Source organism: Filicampus tigris, chromosome 5 (genome assembly GCF_054856515.1).
Source record: "Filicampus tigris isolate MCC_2025a chromosome 5, RoL_Ftig_1.0, whole genome shotgun sequence".
NCBI classification, from domain to species: Eukaryota; Metazoa; Chordata; class Actinopteri; order Syngnathiformes; family Syngnathidae; genus Filicampus; species Filicampus tigris.
Genome location: NC_141221.1, coordinates 12,533,398 through 12,552,480, shown reverse-complemented (window position 1 = coordinate 12,552,480; position 19,083 = coordinate 12,533,398). Strand labels below are relative to the sequence as shown.

The window sequence follows — 19,083 nt, the reverse complement described above, 5'->3', positions numbered from 1 at the left end:
AGCTTTTGGAAAAATAAAGACCGGCATCAACAAGATTGTTAACAAAGTCAAGTCAAATATGTTCTTAACAATATCGTTGCTGTCCTGTGAAAAACACTCATGTCCTTTTTTTTCAATTTTCTTATTTTTACGTGAAATGTGTTTCCACGTTACAGACATTGCATTAACATGATTTTTTTTTTTTTCCAAAATTAGACATAAGTGGTTTTCACAGGACAGGGACGATATGTTATATATGCCCTAACTAGTCTAAATAGGGCATTAATATTGCACAGAGCTGGGCATTCCGCCTACGTGATGGACCGATTCGTCTATCCTCCTATGACGACCATTTTGTAGGCAATAAACGATAAACAGGGAACTCAATAAAAATTGTCGGACTAAGCGTAGTCGGAAGCCAATTTTTCCGCCAATTTTTCTAATCGTGTAATCGGCTATTTTCTGTAACAATACTATTGTTGGATTGAGTTGTTTGATTGTCAAATTTGAGTGAGGGAACAGGGAAGAGGAAGAGACGTTTTCCCTAAGTTACGAGAGTTACCAGGGCCGAACTAAATGTGTCTCCTTTAAATGCGGCGAGGCGCGAGGTCCTTAAAGGTACACGAAGGTCCAAAAAGGTTCTTAAAGGTGGTAAAAGGAGAAGAATTTAGCATTTGCGCAAGTGGTAGTTGGTGGAAGCTGGTAGTCAGAAACGCTACTATTTATTTTTTCCCACCGGACAAAAAGGCGGATACACGGATAGCGGAAGGCAGTAGGCGGTAAATGGACCGCAAATTTTAGCGTATGTATAAAGCGCATGTTTTACACACGAATGGCAAAATTATGTGATTGTCCAACTTAATATCCCTCTGTATTGAAGTCAGTCATTTTCTATTTGCCTCTTTTCATCCCCTTGAATGAGCTGATGAAACGTGGATGTCAAAACCTGTCTGCCAACAGATGACAGAGTTTGTGTGAAAACTTCTCTGCCAAAGAGCTGACCCACATCCAGTGTCTGTGCATTAAGGAAGAGCAGAGAACAGTTTGGAATGGGTGCAAAGAAGTGACAGACTGTGCAGGTAAATTGGAGAGTTACTAAGGAGAGCAAGAGTGAGAGAAAGAAAAAACACAAGTGAAGAATGTTGGGCTTTTTAGCATTGAGTCAGGTGTACTGCAAAGACGGGCCGTACACACAGTAATTCTCACAAGCCTACGAACAGGGCCTCTCTAGTGAGAGTTGCTGAGATGAGTGGAAACATACCACTGTGGACTCCCAAAGGACAAGTCAAAATGATGAAACGTAGATCAAGTCAGTAAAAGGAGGCAAAAAACGTTTCATGTTTTGCAAATCACTGACAAGCAACATATACATAGTACAGCATGTCATTGACATCCTTTGGCATAACTTCTAAAACTTGTCTGAAAATCAAAAACAATGCTATGTGCAGAATCATCAGGAAACATACTAAAAGCAAAAAAAAAAATCTTTAAATGGACTGGCTGGAGAACACAGGCTCAAGTCAGCTCAGTCACTTCATTCAAAAACTATTTTCCATAAGAGCTTCCTTAACCAGACATCAGCCTTGTACTATACCACCATGAAAAGACTGATTCATTCGCATTAATATGAACTATGAGATTAATGAGAATGATGTAGATCAGTTTTACGTACTCTCTATGTGTGTCTCTGTGACCCATGAGAGCTGTGGTCCACCCATTGATTCACAGTGACTGATATGCATGATATTTGACTGGGTGGAGTGCATAACATCATCCCCTGGAGACGATTAACGGACCACAGATGCTATTTGAGGAGAATGATAATTTTTTGGAGGGGCGGGGATTGCCAAATTGATGCAAGATTGTAAGGAAGAACAGCGTGTGAAGAGAACTAGAATTACTGAGCTGCGAGGGCTGGAGTATTTGCTGAAATGCTCATAGAGGAGGAAGACAGACTTTCTCAGCAAAATTCTGTGTTTCAAAGTGGACAAAGACAACAAATAAGTAATTAAGTGAGTGCCAAGGTCTGGTGAGAGGAGAACTGTCCTCTTGATGCTGAGGCAGGCGGAAAACGTGGCGGGGGATGCAAAGAGCGAGGCAGAAGGAATGCATAGCTAGAATAGATGCCATTTTTGAATGTGTTCAAACTTGCTGCCAATACGGATGAGACATGATCTCAACTTATCGATGTAAGTCACGTGACCACTTCCGAGGCTCTGCATGCCAAGATGGATTGTTCAAACAGTGGCGCTTGTGTTTTAGCAGTGAGTTAATCCTCAGTTCATACAGAGGCCTGTGATTGCACAAGAGTAGCACCACAAGGACCAATTAGACAACACGTCTTTCTGAGTGATCTAATACGTACGAAACACAGCATGTTGGGTATCAAGGCAGAATTGACGACTGTGATATTGTAGGTGCCCTTTAGACATGATTAAATAAAGCTGGCTAATTCAACAGGAAGAAGCAGTTCAGACTTTTCATGTCAAAAGGTGATAAGAAAGTTAAAGTTCACATCACAATACGTCAGTCTGGAAACTACTGTACAATAGTAGCGGAAGCGCACATTTTCAAATGTGACCTTTTTGGTCATACATGCGTGCCGGATTCATATTTTTCCACTTGACTTCACTCGGCTTCAGAAATCAGGTGAGCCGTGATTGCTTGTTTCCTGAGCCCTGAGCAACTGCGATGTCATTTTCAGTGGACAGCAAGCGACAAAATGGCCGCCCCCGAGATGGATGAAAATGTGTGGATTTAGCTTCTCAACTCATATTTCACAAACACAATTGTAATCAGAATGCTGTGTTTAGACTACCTCACAACATATTATTGTAAATAAAAATTTTAAGTTGACTTTCATAAAGCGGTAGAAGCGGTAGAAGTGTCTTTCAACTTCACACTCCTCAGCCTCCCTAGTAAGGTCCTGGAAAGGAGGGTCTGTCAAACAGTCAAACCTGGGAATCCGGAGGTGCAATGAGAGGGGAAAGCGTACCAGAGGGGCTATATTCCTGACTGAGTTCACAGCGGGGGAAACGAAGACGAAGACCAACGGGAGATGGAAAGATGTAAATGAAAAGCTGACAACAGAGTGAATGGACGGTTGCCAAGGGGGCTAAGCAGAATGTGCTTATTGGGTGTCGTGTTCCATGAGAGCCGAACTGTTCTGATACTTTTAGACGGACGTTAGCTTGTGAGAATCGGTGGCAATCAATGAGTAATGATACAATATCACCATACAGCACTAATCGTAATAAGAATAAGAATACTAATATTACTACTACTACTACTACTACTACTACTATAACAACGAGTAACAAAGAGCAATAATAATAAAATAATAATTCACCATAATCAACACACATTAGTTATTCAGAAATGAAAATCTATTTTCCAAGTCATTATTGTATGTTGCATGTGTTTGTCTAATGTTTAAAAACGGACATAGGATATGTTCGCACTGCAGCTCAATTCCGATTTTTTTTTGCTCTTGCGACGCGTATCACATTTTTTCATGCAGTGTGAACAGTACAATTCAGATTTTTTTTCAAATCCGACCTGGGCCTCTTTCGTATGTGGGTATACATCGTATATATATGTGATGCATCTGCAGTATGAACACACCCGAGCTATATGTCAACAAAAGCCCAATACAGGAAGTCCTCAACCTACGACGTTTCGACTTTACGACACCCTTGCCTCTTCCGCCATTTTGTCCCCAGCACCATAGTGTTTCTGCTTAGCTAGTGCATAGTGCTTGTCTGTGTTTGTGCGCCGGGAGTATCTTTGCCTTCCCCCCCTGTCAGACTACCGACATCCTCTGTGATTGTGTTGTTTTGAGTAACAGTTGATTAAGGAACGTTGTTTTATGTTCCCATTTATATTCTGTCTCCCCCTGCCTCGCTACTCTGGTGATATGAGATGATAAAATGAGCCCTACATGAGGGACCATATTTACTTCCATCAACACTGCCCCACATGACGTTGTACTTTGTGCGCATGCGTGTCACATCACGGAAGTGTTGCGTTCACATTAGAAGTCGTACATAAAAAGATCGGATTGCCCTGCAGTGTGAATGTATCTTAATCGTCCTTTCATGCCAATAGTTTTTGGTCCATTTGCTCCGGGTTTGGTGTCTTTTCAGAAAGTGTGAACAAAGGCTCCAGACTGACTCTGAAGAATATACGTCCCCGCACAGATACTTAAGATTTTAAGTGACAGGTTGACTCTAAAACTGATTACTTTCATTTTCAAAATTGCCTTGCAAATCCCGCAGGTTGACCGATGTCCCTGAGCGGATTGGAGGGGAAGGAATTTGGGGTGATGAAGAAGAGGAAATGGGGGGTGAGTGAGAGAAAGGAAGAGGAGAATGGAGTGATAAGCTTTCTAAAATATTTTCTAAAAGGCTTCTGGGATAACACTGGCATTTCCGGTACATGTTGTCCCACACTGTACCCACACACACGCATCCTCTAAAAGTGGATCATTAAAACATCTTATCTTCAACCATTTCCATATAAACAAACACATTGTTTACACTTCTCCCTAAACCTAATCTTTCCTTCCTTGTCACTCCTCCACCTGTGTTCTCCTCCTCCAGTTCTTCATCAGCCTCACATTCTCTGAAGACCACCCAGCATTTTGTCTCACATGTGGTCCTTTTCCCCATACATTTGACTTAAGTGTGCTTTTATTTTACGACCCTTGCCAACGTCAGCTCTCATTGAATTTGCCTTAACAAACAACCTAATGTTCCCACTCAGGTCGCCACGACAACAGAGACCCTCAATCCTTCCTCGTAACACCCACCCTTCCCACCAGCAGAAAATTAAGAGACCCCGGTCAAGTTTGCCATGCAGGTTTTTGCTGCATGATGACAGCTAGGTGGGGGTCGACCCTTTGTAACCATGGTGATGAGAGAGTAAGCCTTTTTAAGCCATTTGGAAAACATTATGACTGGTGATAGCAGAAACAAGAATATGTCCGTAAAAACACTCAAAAATGTCAGATATTTTATTCACACAAAGCTAAAGGTTCCTCACAAACAACCAAACAACTGTTTCTCCTACATATATGTTCACGGGTTATGCAACCAGAATTGCATGATCATATTTAAATTTGTGTGGTCTTGCATTACCCATCCTTTATAGGGTGAGCTGGAGCCTAACCACACAAAGCACAGCAAGTGCAAGCAAACTCCATCAAGGAGTGCTTGAGCCGATATTTGAACCCCAAACCCAAGACCGTTCGACTGTGAGGTAGATGTGCAAAACACCATCCCTCTCCATTAAATACAATCAACAAATGAATGATCTTTTGGAATGGAATTTGATTGTGTGAATGGATGAGTGAGAATAAAGGCCGAGTACAGAATAGTATAGTGCTTGCATGTACTCTTTAGTTAACTTTGTTGCAAGCATTGGTCCAGAAGTGTAATTCACTAAATGATGTACAACTACGTATGTACCATATGTACCAAAAATGCCAAAGCGATATCTAGTATAAGACTTATACAAAATATTCTACCTTTACAAAGATAACCGCCAACAATAGAAGAAGAATTCAAGTCAAAAATGTTCTTGACATCATGGTGTATGCGCCCTCACTAGTGTAAACATAGTATTCTGATTAATATTGACTTTGTGGAATATGAATTAAGCAGAAAAATCAACACTTTTTTTTCTCCACCTCATGGGGCGGCCATTTTGCCTTTTACTGCCACTTACTGTCGACTGAAAATGACATCACAGTACCTTGGTTATCAGTTAACAACCATCACGGTCGTCACGGCTCACCTGTTTTCTGGGTCTGGTCACGTGACATTTGCACATCCACACTGCCTACACCTCCAACCCCCTTTTTTAAATAGCATTGCGTGCCATGTCAAATGTTATTTTTTGCACATTAAAAAAAAAAGGTGGGCGGGCCTCAAATGGCCCCTGGGCCATAGTTTTAACCCCACTGGTGAATGCTAATTTTAAATAAGTGCACTACACTAGATTCTATCTTTGGCGGACACTGCATTGAGGGTAGATCCTGTGCAATATCACATTGTTGGTCAGAGATGCCATAAAAAAGGTTTTTAAAATAGTTTGCATGCACACATACACATTCAGTGCACACAAAAACCACTTGTATTTTCCTGCCAATATTTGGAGAAACTGTACCATCAAAATAAAATATATACAGCAATTGCCAATTGGCAAGGTTAGATAAGTCAATTCACAATCTACAAAACAGTAAATGAAAGTTTTCCAAAAAAGGCCTGAGACCTACTACACTGTACTGCACTGGAAAAGGGAAGTCATAAAGTATCTGAAGTGTTATATCACTGGTGTCGGCCTAACAAGGAAACATGTTCTCATGGGCAAATAGTACAATGTTTAACATCACATTCATCCAGCAACAACATCAATGAGAAGGATGGGAATAATAATGGATTGATTGTTAAAAATTCCCCTGTGGATTCAGTTTAAGTAAATAAGGGAACATGACTTGAGCTACAGTTACGCTATCCTACGTTACGCTACACAAACCAATCCACCGTGCTGCCTAAAATATGCCATATTTTGTTATCAAAGTTCTCTATTTTGAATGTGGCACAGACTGATCTTCCCCATTTTGCACAAGACTTCACCACTGTCATTTGTGTTACATGTGTTCAGGTTTTGTTCACCATACGGACATATGCAATCCACACACCCAATAACTGTAAGCAACTATGCCTGAATAGGCCGGAGACCTACTATTATACCACACACCTTCATCTCAAGAGCACAGATGAATGTAATTAGTGTTTAAGGCGGCACAGAAAGCAGTTGTTTAGTGATTGGTGCTGCCTGCATTCTCTCACTTCAAATAAACTGACATGTATATAACAGCTATTAAAGCCATCACTCACTGTCATTCTCCTCCAATATGCCACCCACAGAGGGGCTCAAGCAAGCAGCTAGATAGGCGTAAATTTCATGTTTTGCATGAGAAACTTGTAGTGTGACAGTGAATGTGTAGGCTTTACTTGACACTTCATTTTTTGTGATTCGTACTTTTTTGTAGAAACCTAAGGCAATGGATTTCTATCAGACATTATTAAAGCGGAAGTCAACCCAAACATATTTTTTCAAGAATATATTGAACATATTCACTTCGCATTTTGATAAATATTGTGTTTGTGGAATAAGAATGAATCCACCCATTTAAAAGTGGGAAATCAACCCAAACATATTTTTTAAAGAATATGTTCCCAGCAGGCCCACTAGTTGAAACACTGCATTCTGATTAACATTGCATTTGTGGAATATGAGTTAAGCAGCATGAGTTTAGCCATCTCTGGGGGTGGCCATTTTGTCACTTCTGTCGACTGAAAATGACATCACAACTGCTCAGGGCTCAGGTAATGACCAATCACGGCTGACATGTTTTCTGAAGCTGAGCAGTGAGTGGCTGTTACCTGAGCCCTGAACAGTTGTGATGTCATTTTCAGTCAACAGAAGTGACAAAATGGCCGCCCACTGAGATGGCTAAACTCATGCTGCTTAACTCATATTCCACAAATGCAATGTTAATCAGAATGCAGTGTTTCAACTAGTGGGCCTGCTGGGAACATATTCTTTAAAAAATATGTTTGGGTTGATTTCCCACTTTAAAGTGTTCTAAATTCAAGAGTAGACCAGGGCCTAAATAAGAATTGTAATTAGTAGTAGTAGTAGTTATTATTATTATTATTATTATTATTATTATTATTATTATTATTATTATTATTATCATTATTATTATTATTATTATTATTATTATTATTATTATTATTATTATTATTATTATTATTATTATTATTATTGCACTATGTACACTATCTTTTACTAGGAGTGTCAAACATTACAAACAGCCCCAAGGGCAGCTGGTGTGAATGCAAGATATGTTCTTACCTGATTTCAAGTGCAAATCGTTGAAAAATATTTCCATTACGTGACCACCACCTATTTTTTTCACTGCAATGTGACCACGGTATTCTGAGCGCTAGGGAGTCACATTTGAGAATGGTTGTGTCCAGGTGAAGGCTAGGAAGGTCAGAGGGGCAGGACAGTTTTTTGGGTGTTGGGATTTATCATAAGAAAAAAAGCTCATTCTGTAATCGCTGTGATTCCTTAGTTATACAATCAGAAGTACAGATTTCAACATGTCACCCGTGAAGCAAAATAAAATTGAGAATAACTCAACAACTTTAGTGTCATGAATGTCACTCCTGTCAGGTGGATTCATAGGGAAGTGACACAAAACAGAACACGCACAAGGATGTTTTTGTCACTTCTTCTTCTCTACATTTGGTTCCCCCTTGAGTGAGGAAAACACCTGTGTGTGTGAATGCTAACCCGTTGGTGTCACTGAGCTTTGTCTCCCTCGCAGGTGTGTGTTCATCTGACTTGTAACTTTACACCCATTCCCGCTTACTAATGCATGAACATGTGGCACACAAACACCTCAGCTCAAAGAAATGCTCCAATGTGTCACTGGTGACAGGAGGACAAAATAGGACAGCTCCTTGTGTAGTGAATGCATGATTGGGGATTATCAACAAAAAAAATATTTGAGTGTGTGCATGATTAATAGGTGTGACAGGGTTGTCCTTTATCATGGAGCAATGGAAAGCTGGAATAACAACATATGGTCAAGTCGAGTAATTGAAACACTGGCCTTATTTTATCTTAAATATTCAGCAAAAAACTATTAAGTGTACCACTGTACCATTCATGCATGGGTTAATTAATTAACCTGCCAGACAATCCTACACTCTCGTTAACTGACAAAGAACGTCACTCACCAGGACAGGCACCACCTTTAAAAGCATTACACACTCAAAGTCACAGATACTACAGTAGAACTTGAGTATGACGACCCCAAGTGCACCTAACATACATGTTATTGTGATTAATCATTTTTCAATTTTTATCTGATTACTCGATTAGGGATATTCTGAAAACATTGTTAGCTGCAGCCCTAAATGGCAACCAATAAAGGAGATCCAAAATATTCTAATTTGGATAACTTAACTTTCCACCTTTATAAATACACTCTAACACAAACAAATATAAAAACACTTTACATTATCATAAGGATTCATGCATTATTTATTGAGAACAGAAGGGAATAATTGAAAAAGGTTAATTATAATATATATAATGCATAATTAATTTAAAAAAAAAAGAATTCCTCAATTGACACATATTATGATTACATGTGTTCTTCAGTAGCTCAAGCGTCAACACTCAACAAAGTTGTGCATAAATCTCTTAAGTGCTATCCACACTATATTGCTATCTAACAAAAACAGCAATCAAAAAACAAAAAATGTTGCCATAGTGATTGTTTTATTCATCCTGCCACTGCCTGTGCCTGTAACTGGGACATTGTAAAACAAATGTGCCGCAAGGCAAGCCATGTGTGTTTGTATTGTAAAAAAAAAAAAAAGCGTGACAGTGATCGCGTCACAGTTGGCTCGATACAACCCTTAGACCCCCCCCACCCCCATCGCACCCAGTTGTGATGAATACCAGGTCAAGCTAATCAGCGGCCTCAAATCAGCTTAGCACTGACACAATGCTGCAAACATTTCTCTCAGCTGATTCACACATATACACATTTTTGTATGACTGGCTAATCTAGTGTTGAACTGAGTGGTTCACACTTGGCAGGAATATGTCTTTATTGGCGGGTCTGTTGAAAATTAATACCATACTGCTTTCCCAAGAATTCCAGAGACATGGAAAGTTAAAAGACAAAGGATTGTTTGGGGCTTGGGCACTAACCTTTCACCACTGTGTTCATACAACTGAACCATCTTAGCTTAATACTCAAAGTACAGAAACAGACTCACAGGCCAGATTAGTCTAATGATATCCTATACAAGATCTTTATCTAAGATTCTATTGTCATCAAATTAGATACGGTAGCACTAAGTATATTGAAGACCTCCACAAAGGCTGAACTGTTAACAAAAGCATTTGCGTATACAGCTCACACAGCTAAAAATTACAACAACAAAGATGCTTACGTTAGCTTACCGTGTTACTGACTCTCAGCTCTAAACATTTCAATATTATACCCCACCGTCTCCACTTTGCTGCAGTGGTCTATTTTTCTGCTGCACTCAGTCGCCTCAAGAATAAAATTATGGTTTCCCACAACCACGTGCAGAAGTATATACCGGTGACTCCTCGTTCTCCTTCAATGCTGTTTGCTCATATTTTCTGATCTATGTGTTCAATGCAACATATTTTTTTTGCATTTTCCTACTTTCTGTTTTTGAAGAGGAAAACTGAGGAGCTTCGAGCGAAGCAGTAGAAAAGCCAACACATTTATGGTTCATGGCGCATGACATGGAGCAAATGTATGAAGGCTTCCTGTTTGATTCAGTGGTGGACTGCACCGTGTGGCAGAAAATAAATTCAACACCTTTATCTGGATCTAGGGCGGAACCATTCTGAAAGATAATCTAATTGCAAGACTTTTTTCTTCTCAAAATCCCGATCACCATTTAATATGCAATTATTTTGTTCTACTACTCTCATTTTCTTTGTGCGTTTAACTGTTTGTCCTATTCAATAAACGTCTAAATGTGCATAGTGACTATGGCTCCCCTTACCTAAGTGCAAGGGCATTATAGTACATTAATTTCTCCTTTTTTCGACAAACACACACATTCACACTTGTGGGTCAGTTAATAGTTAATTAACCTAACATGCATGCTTTGGGAATGGGAGAGGAAACACGCACAAGTAAATTCCACACGGGAATGCTGAAGCCAAGATTCATACTCTGAAGGTCAGAACTGTGAAGCAGAGATGCTAAACACTAGTCCACCATGCTGCCTCACCCATAAATATCCAAACCAATTTTTGTGTACCTTTAATAGTCAGGTGGCGCATTTAAAAAGGAAGAATTTATTCTATATGTTCGTTGTTGGTTTATAATGTGTAATTTAACATTCTTAATTTCTCAATTGTTAAATTGTGCAGATGTACCTAATGAAGTGCCCAGTAAGTAATATCAGACAATCCCGTGTGATAACCTGCAACCTGACCGCATGACACCTGCACATTCCCATGGTGACACATCAAAACAACAGCTCTCATTCTGTCCCACGCTCGCGTTCCTTTTTTTTTTCTTTTCACGTTGAATGCAACACTCCCAGCACACACACATCTTCTCCTCACATGTTGTTCACTCTTTTTAATGACCACAAGTAGCCCAAATTACAAGCTGTATCTCAGCCAAGGACTGCAGAACATGTGCGCTCGTGTGGGAGTCGAGCATAGGTGACGTCCACTTCTTTTTCATCTCCCTACTTCCTCTTTGTCGCTCCATGACGTTATGCAGACTCTGGCTGCATGAATGAAGCTTGCCAAGCTCAAATCTGAATGGGCTGGGGCGGGGGAAAAAAGTCTCCCATCCAGTTGCCTTTCTTCAGTGCATTTGGCATCATCTTTCCCAAGTTCCATGTCCATCATCATGTTGGAGAGTCAATCCCATGCAGCAAGTTTGTACTGAACTTCCACTCGGTATCTTATTGGATTGTTTGGCTAACAATCTGCCGCCTGTCAAACAATCCCATGAACACAATCATCTCCAATATGCCCAGAGGACACAATGTCATGAGTCATCTGTCAAACCAGACACAAAGGCAGACTGTATTTATTTCTGGATGGGAGTGTATTGCAGACACTATCACAGTGAGACATATTACTATTAATTAGCCTAAAACTGCATGTTAGCATTACCTTATAGACCACCAACAAGTATGCGTAAGACATCTATACAATGATACATCTATGGTCCAATACAGAATTTATGGGGGGGAAAAGTGCACTTCTCCATTTGCAGTCAATCAGGAGTTCAATCCATCACCACACAAGAAGTAAGCATATTGTGAGACCAGTTTACACGCTTTTTCTTTTAAATCCTTTTTTGCAGCACTTAGTCCAAAAGACGCCAGCGCCTTCTTAAACATAGATAAACAGCAGAAGTCACATTAAAGAAACACTTGATTGGGCTAAACATTGACACTTATATAATAAGTCTGTATGTAAAAATTATGTCAGGACTAAAATTCACCCCCCTAAAAGAATCTGTAGTGATTTATAGGCGTTTTTGTGATGACTAAAGCCGCAGATTGGCACGCCCCCTTTTGGTGCGGGTTTTTTTTTTGTTTTTCATCTCAGGTTGACTATGTTATAGCGGGGAGGCAACCGGGCAACTGTGTTGTTTCCCGGTTTGGTTTGTCACGTTCTGTTGTGACCTAGTGTCTGAAAACAGTGATTAATTGCCACTAAAATTGATATGCACATTCCTACTCTTGTCCATTTCAAACGTGAAAACATAAAAGCGGGCTGCACAATATTTTGTTTTTATCAATATCAAATGTGAGCTGCTGTGAGGAAAAGCCACTATCACCTCCACAAAATCAAAAATATTGTGCTGATCGTTTTTTCTCTTTCTTTTTTTTTCAATTTTTTATTCCCGGCTAAGTTACGTTGTGTATCATACCCATAGGCAGACAGGCAGGTGGGCTGTTAGCTCCCGCTACCTTCCACAGCTTGTCGAGGCAGAATTCGCTTTAGATTGCTAAACAGTCAAAGTTAGCAGAAGGAGATCAGCTTCTCACCATCCATACATGGGGATCTGTGTCTCGGACGCCTGCCCTCTAATGCACTCAAGTACGAGTAGCTCCACGGCGCCAGCCAATCGCTGGCTATCCTGCCAGAGATTCAGCTTGCTGTCGCAGTGCGCTCGCTAATAAGTGGCTGGTTTGAGAAAATGGATGGATGTGTAAATTCTGAAAACACATGGGGCTCTGTTTCACGGAGGTCTCCCATCCAGGCAGACAAGAAGCTCCATGTTTGCTCCAGAGGAGGTCTCGGCATGGCGAATGATTTAATTCTGTCCTGCCAGATATGCTGTACAGCGGCGTTGCAGTGCGAGCGGGCCGGCCCGTGTGTGTCAATTTCGGATAAATACAAGCCCCCGGAGGTCTGCTTGTGATGGTTTCAGAGGTTGAAGTGGGCCTAAGTAGAGATGTCCAGATACGTATTCGGGCCGATTGACCCACATTATTATATATACGAGAATTAATAATTTTTCTGATGAGGCCTGTATGATTATGTCCATTACATTTTACATATTTGCTTCCAACTGCCTACAAGAGCGTCCCAGAGCGGATTCTGTTCAGTGGACGTTCCGCAGTACTTCCAGCATTCTGACCTCCGTGCAATCAATGTACAGCTGTCTTTTGTCCACTTGTACTGTTTGATGTGAACGCCAGTATCTGTCATTTTCCCTTATGCTGATATTATTCGGCCCTCATTGTGTAGATAATACAAATATTAGAAACGGCTTTCCATATGATACAGTGCAGTTCCACAAAAATAATTATATTGTTAAATTATGACTCAGTGAGTCTCAAAGTGAGGTATGGGTACCACTACAGCTCCCTCTAGTGGTTTGTGACAGAATCACTTCGTTGTATTTAACTTTCGAGTTCTCAATACGTTTGAATTTCACCTTTAAGAACGTTGTTTGTTTTTAAACACTTCTTTAGTGTTTTTAAAAACTTTCTTTACTTTATTTTAACCTGCATGTACATTTTATTTTATTTCATTCATTTAGTATAAAGACAGTTTCCTAAACATTATAGGAAATGTTTAAACTGCGCATACTCTGACAGTGGCTAACAATTATATCAAATATACTATTTCGGGCATAATACCTGTCTTGTTTTACTCGAGCTGAATACAATACTGTACTGTATTTCAATGCGGGTCATTATAGTGGTAATTGGACAACTATTCACTGTTTGTAGCAGTTGATGTAAAAAGTTTCCGAACCACTAGTTTAACTGATCTGACTAGTTGGTACCGGTGTTCTGTATGTAATGTAATCACAGTTAAGTTATAACTCAACTGTATTCAGGAAACTAAAAGGAGTACAATCTAAAAAATACAGTACCGTACATTGAACCTCGCTTGTTTTCAGCAGAATCCTAATATTAAAGCATCGTGTGCTGGTTGTGTGTCTGCTTAATTAAAGCATGCCTTCATGAAACATAGAGTGAGCAGCAACCTGATCGCGGTAGCAAAGAACACAAAGACTCGTGTTACATTTGAGCAGCGGAAACTTAGTTTTTACATTTTGGGGGCAGTGAGTCATGCAGCGGCAGCGTTTTGCGTGCGTAATGTACGAACATCACCTCTCGTACACTCTCAAGGGGGAGGTGAGACGCTCTGGTCTACTTAAAAGTGTCTCACTATGAGTGTAAGACAATGGCGTTGTAAAAATAGCCCACGTTGCGTGCACCGTCTTGAAGCGCAACACTTTGCTCATTGGATTAATGGAATAAAGCCTCCAATTACGCAACAGCTACTCGTTCAGCAACATGAAACTTGGTGCATTTATACTTGGAGCACAACGGGATTGATATGGGTTTCATTAAACAGAAAGTGTTACCAGTTGGTGGAGGAGCGATGGTTGAGGATATCCTCCTTGGCCGTGAGCAGTGACAGGCTGTAGGTATCAAGGTTCGCCGTTTGCATGCTCATGGTGCTTTTAAGTGTCCAGACCTCTTGCCGCAGGCTCCTCTCTTCACTAGTCCCTACTTGTGCTCGGGGTGCGACTATTTGCTGGGATGAGCCACAGCGGAAAAACAGCTACGGCCGTATTCAGTGGAGAATAAGAAAAAGAAGAAAACAGTCCACGGATGGCTTACACGCAGGTTGCACGCAACGTGGGCTCGAGTTTCAAAGTGGAACGATCCGTCGTGCAGGCGCTGCGCACTCCTGCGTGGATGAGACCGTAGTGACTGGGCTTTGTGCAGAGAGGGGGCAGAGGAATAAGTTTTCAGCACGAAAAAAAAGCCCCACCTCCTGTTGAGTGAGTGGAAAGCGTAATGACTTCACAGGCTGACACACAGCCAACCTTAACACCGTGCCAGCATAAATTCTTGAAAATAAATAGCAATACTAAATCGCTTCCGAAGTTCAATAGGAAATAATGGAATAAATAAGAAAGAAATATTCTATTCTATAAAATTATATTAGCTGTACAAAAAAATTAAGTGGTGATCCATCCTAATATTAAAGCATCTTGTGGTGGTTGGGTTTTTTTTTCAGAACATGTCTGAGTACAAGTAGCCTACATACATTTGAGTAGGAGAACTGACAGGCGATTTGATGTCTTTCTGTTGAATTTTATTTAATGTATTTTATATTTTACTTTCGACCACAATTGTGTTTCTGCCACACCAAAACACAAGTTCAATCTCAAGTTCGTAAAATCAAATCATGTTAAAACTTCCACATTGAAATGTGAAAGTGTTCACATTGAAATATGAAATATGTCACATTACAATGTGATAAATTATCATTTAAACGTGACAGATTTGACTTCTGCATTTGACAAAACAAAACGAAACAGTTCATTACCGGAGTCCTTTTGGGGTCTTATAGATCAAAGTTACTATAGCTATGTCACTGTAACTACACTGCTCTTCTAAAAAATACTAAAAAAATAAAGGTGAGTTGTTTAAAATATGTGTTAAATAAAAAAAAACAAGAAAGAAAGAAAGAAATGACACGAACCTACAAAAGGCTCAGCCAGTGACCTGACCTTTTGTGTGTTCGTGGTAGTGTGCGTGTGTGTGTGTGTGTGGGGGTGTGTGTGCGTGTGTGTGTTGGGGGGTCAGACAGCACATTTTAACAAGACAATGTTGAAATGTGTAACTTATCACGTTTTTACGCTTAACAGTTAAGAACATTGAACACTGCTTGAAAAGACCTTTACAATGTGTAATGTATAATTACAGTACAGCGTTTTAATATTGGGTAGCACGTCTGCCTCACAGTTCAGAGGTTCAAAGTTCAAATCTCAGCTCCTTGTATGTAGTGTGCATGCTTGAGTGGCTTTTCGCTGGACTGTTGCTACCTCCCACTGTCCAAAAACATGTCATGTTAGGTTCATTGAATTTTCCATAGGTGTAAATGTGTGTCAATACGTGCTCTGCGAGTGAGTGGTGACCTCTCGCCAAAAGTCAACTGTTAAAGGCTCCAGCTCACCTGGGACCCCAATGAGGACAAGCAATTTCATTTGGGATTGTGTTTAGCGTTGAGGGTTCCACCTAGGCCACTCGACTTTAAAACGGAAGTCAACCCAAACATCTATTTTTTAGGAATATGTTCTATGCAGGCACACGAAACATGGCATTCTGATTAATATTTCGTTTGTGGAATATGAGTTAAGCAACAAAAGCCACCCATTTTTATCCATCTCTGGGGGCGGCGATTTTGTCACTTCTGTCGACTGAAAATGACATCACACACACTCAGGGCTCAGATAACGGCCAATCATAGCTCAGCTTCAGAAAAAAGGTGATTGGTCGTTATCTGAGCCCTGAGCAATTGTGATGTCATTTGCAGGGGGATTTTGCTGCTTAACTCATATTACATAGTAATCATATTGCCTTGTTTCAACTAGTGGGCCTGCATGGAACATATTCTTGAAAAAAAAAGTATGTTTGGACTGACTTCCCCTTTAAGTTCAATTTGACTGTTGATGAGGATGCTGGGATAAAAACATTTGTAGAATTAATCAATTGTCATTTGCTGAACTGAAGCCTGATTAGGTCTTGCAATATGCTGACATGTCGCATGACATTAAGTGAAGGCACGTACACACATACCAAAATTTTGTTCATAAACCGTGTTGTTCACGAAGGGGCGTCCGTAAAGGTCTCGCTGTATAATTAGCGCCGAACTCACTTTTTCTAATATTAATTCTTCATTTTGGGTTTTCCCATATAATTACTTTTACTTATTACATTGATAGTTTACACATCATAAAAATCTGTGTGAGTACCAGGCTTAAATCCAAGTTAAAATATAATACATCAAATATTTTTGACGTATTTCAAGTGATGCGTTGTTAAATCAAGTTGTCGTAAATATTTGCAACATGAAACGATGTGGTTTAAGAGGCGGACGGTGGCAATGTGGCCTCTTTGAATTGCCATTCTTTCTCTGGCTTCTTTCTTTTCGTGTGTGTCTTTTTCATCACCCCCAACCACCACGGTCACTAAACACACATGCCCAAATGAAGCCATCAACTGCAAAAAGAGCAATTTCATGGGAACTGAGTATGAAGAAGCCTGTGAGTGGAATAAAACAAAGAGCAACGGGAGGTTGTGTGGCTGTCTGATTGTGACACATGCATAGGAAAACTGGTTGCACAATCTCACACAAACATTGCCATGAATTGATGCTCAGACATGCACCCGTGAGCACACAGACTGAACTCTAGAAAAAGTCAAGCAAACACATCAGTGCTTTCATAATCATCAACTATAATCAAGAAACTAAACGTCCAACTGAAACTTTTAAGTAAACCTACGTTGCAAATGTACAAAATAAATGTATGGAGCGTGTTACTGCTGTGTTGCATGTGGGCAGCACATCGGCCTCACAGTCAAAACTCCTGGGTTGAAATCTCAATTTGACTCTGTCTTTATGGCGTTTTCATACTTGCATGGGTTTTCTCCGGCATCCTCCCACATTCCAAAACATGCACGCCGGGTTAAATGAAGACTCCAAATCACTCATGGGTAACCGTTCCTTCCACGAAAACCTACCTCTGTCCTTTTTAAAACAGTTCTTATCTTCCGTCCGTCAGTCCACAAAATAGCCGTCCATCTGTTCCATCCCAGGGACGGAATGCCCACCTCTGATTATTATTATTATTTTTATTGTTGTTATTATTATTATTATTATCTTGTTTTTTATCTTGTGGTTCATCATTGTTATGTACAGCAATTTGAAACAGGTGTGGTTCTGTGCTCTATAAACAGAGCTGAGCTGAGTTAAGATGGGTGAATGAGAGTGTGAATGTTTTTTTTTTTTCTTTGTCTGTACAGTATATGCCCTGTGATTGGCAACGAGTCAAGGGCGCACCCTGCCTCTTGTCCCAAGTCATCTGGGATAGGCTCCCGATCAACCGTGACCCTGAGAAGGTAAGTGTTATGGGTTTTTCAAACAGTGAGACAGATATTGTTGTTTTTTTTATATTGTAATAATGAAATTAAAATAACAAACCAAAGCTTGAAAATTTAGACTCTTTTTTTTTTTTTTTTTTTTTTTAGCATCATCCCACTGGGCAACACAGCTATGGGGAAGAGGGGTGGTCACACAAATGATTGTGGGTAGCAGATTCCAAGTGCCCTCTTCATGGTGCAGATTTACTTTGTTGAGACTCCAGTGCGTGACTAGCAAATAGCACTTAAAAGGAACCCGCTTTGATTGGCCATGATTGAAGTCAGGTGGGACCACTCCCACAGTGGCTCAGCCCTCCCTTTTTCAAGGTACTGGCCTTAGCTCGTCTCCGAATGACCAACAAAACAGAGCCCTGGGTATTATGTTTATCCATTCATCCACTTCTTGTCCTAATTACGGCCATGAATGAGCAAGAGCCTGTCCAGCTTTGGGAGGAAACCCACGCAAGAATGAAGACAACATGTACACTCCACACAGGAAGGATTTTGCACTCTAAAACAGTTGGGTTAAATATAACATAATTTGGGGTTAAAAATGGACTGGAACACTACTCGGGTCAATTTGACCCAACTGTCTGGGTTGTTTTTGCAGAAGACAACCACAAAAAATGGGTAGTTTTGTACAAAACAACCCAAAAATTTGGAATGTTTTGTCCAAAACAAACAAAAAGGTGGGTCAAATTGACCCAATAGGTGCATCGGCCGTACACAAATTTTTTTTGTGTTTTTTGAGTGTGAGGAATTTAATAATACATCAAATAAAAATCAACCTGTATAAGTGTTACCTACAGTAAATTTTTTCACTTCCTCACAGCTGTGTGGTACTTGAACATGTGAAACAAATAATTCAGCACATCTGAATCAAGCATGCAGGGGGTGTTGGAGGTGGGGGGCTTCCGTGACATGCTCATGCTGCTATTATTCTTACAAACTTCCTGTTATTAGAGGCTCTCCTGCCCCTCCAAGGCTCTTCGTCCATATCTGGACATGTGAACTGCGGCACTGTTAGACTCCACTT

At 40.3% G+C, this 19,083-nt stretch overlaps 1 protein-coding gene and 1 long non-coding RNA gene across 2 annotated transcripts in view; one reads left to right on the top strand and one right to left on the bottom strand.

Annotated features, from left to right (window-relative positions):
- Positions 1-14,852, bottom strand: part of LOC147147325 (uncharacterized) — a 36,715-nt gene extending 21,863 nt beyond the window's left edge. The window contains exon 1 of the mRNA XM_086031627.1: positions 14,477-14,852. Within this exon, the coding sequence (XP_085887753.1) occupies positions 14,477-14,568 (92 nt within the window). The 5' untranslated portion in view covers positions 14,569-14,852. The remainder of the gene's footprint in view (positions 1-14,476) is intronic.
- On the top strand, positions 14,302-18,576 carry LOC147147324 (uncharacterized). The gene is made up of 3 exons (XR_015086929.1): positions 14,302-14,535; positions 17,931-18,026; positions 18,156-18,576. It is a non-coding gene; the product is annotated as an uncharacterized LOC147147324 (long non-coding RNA).
- Positions 18,577-19,083: the final 507 nt, after the last annotated feature.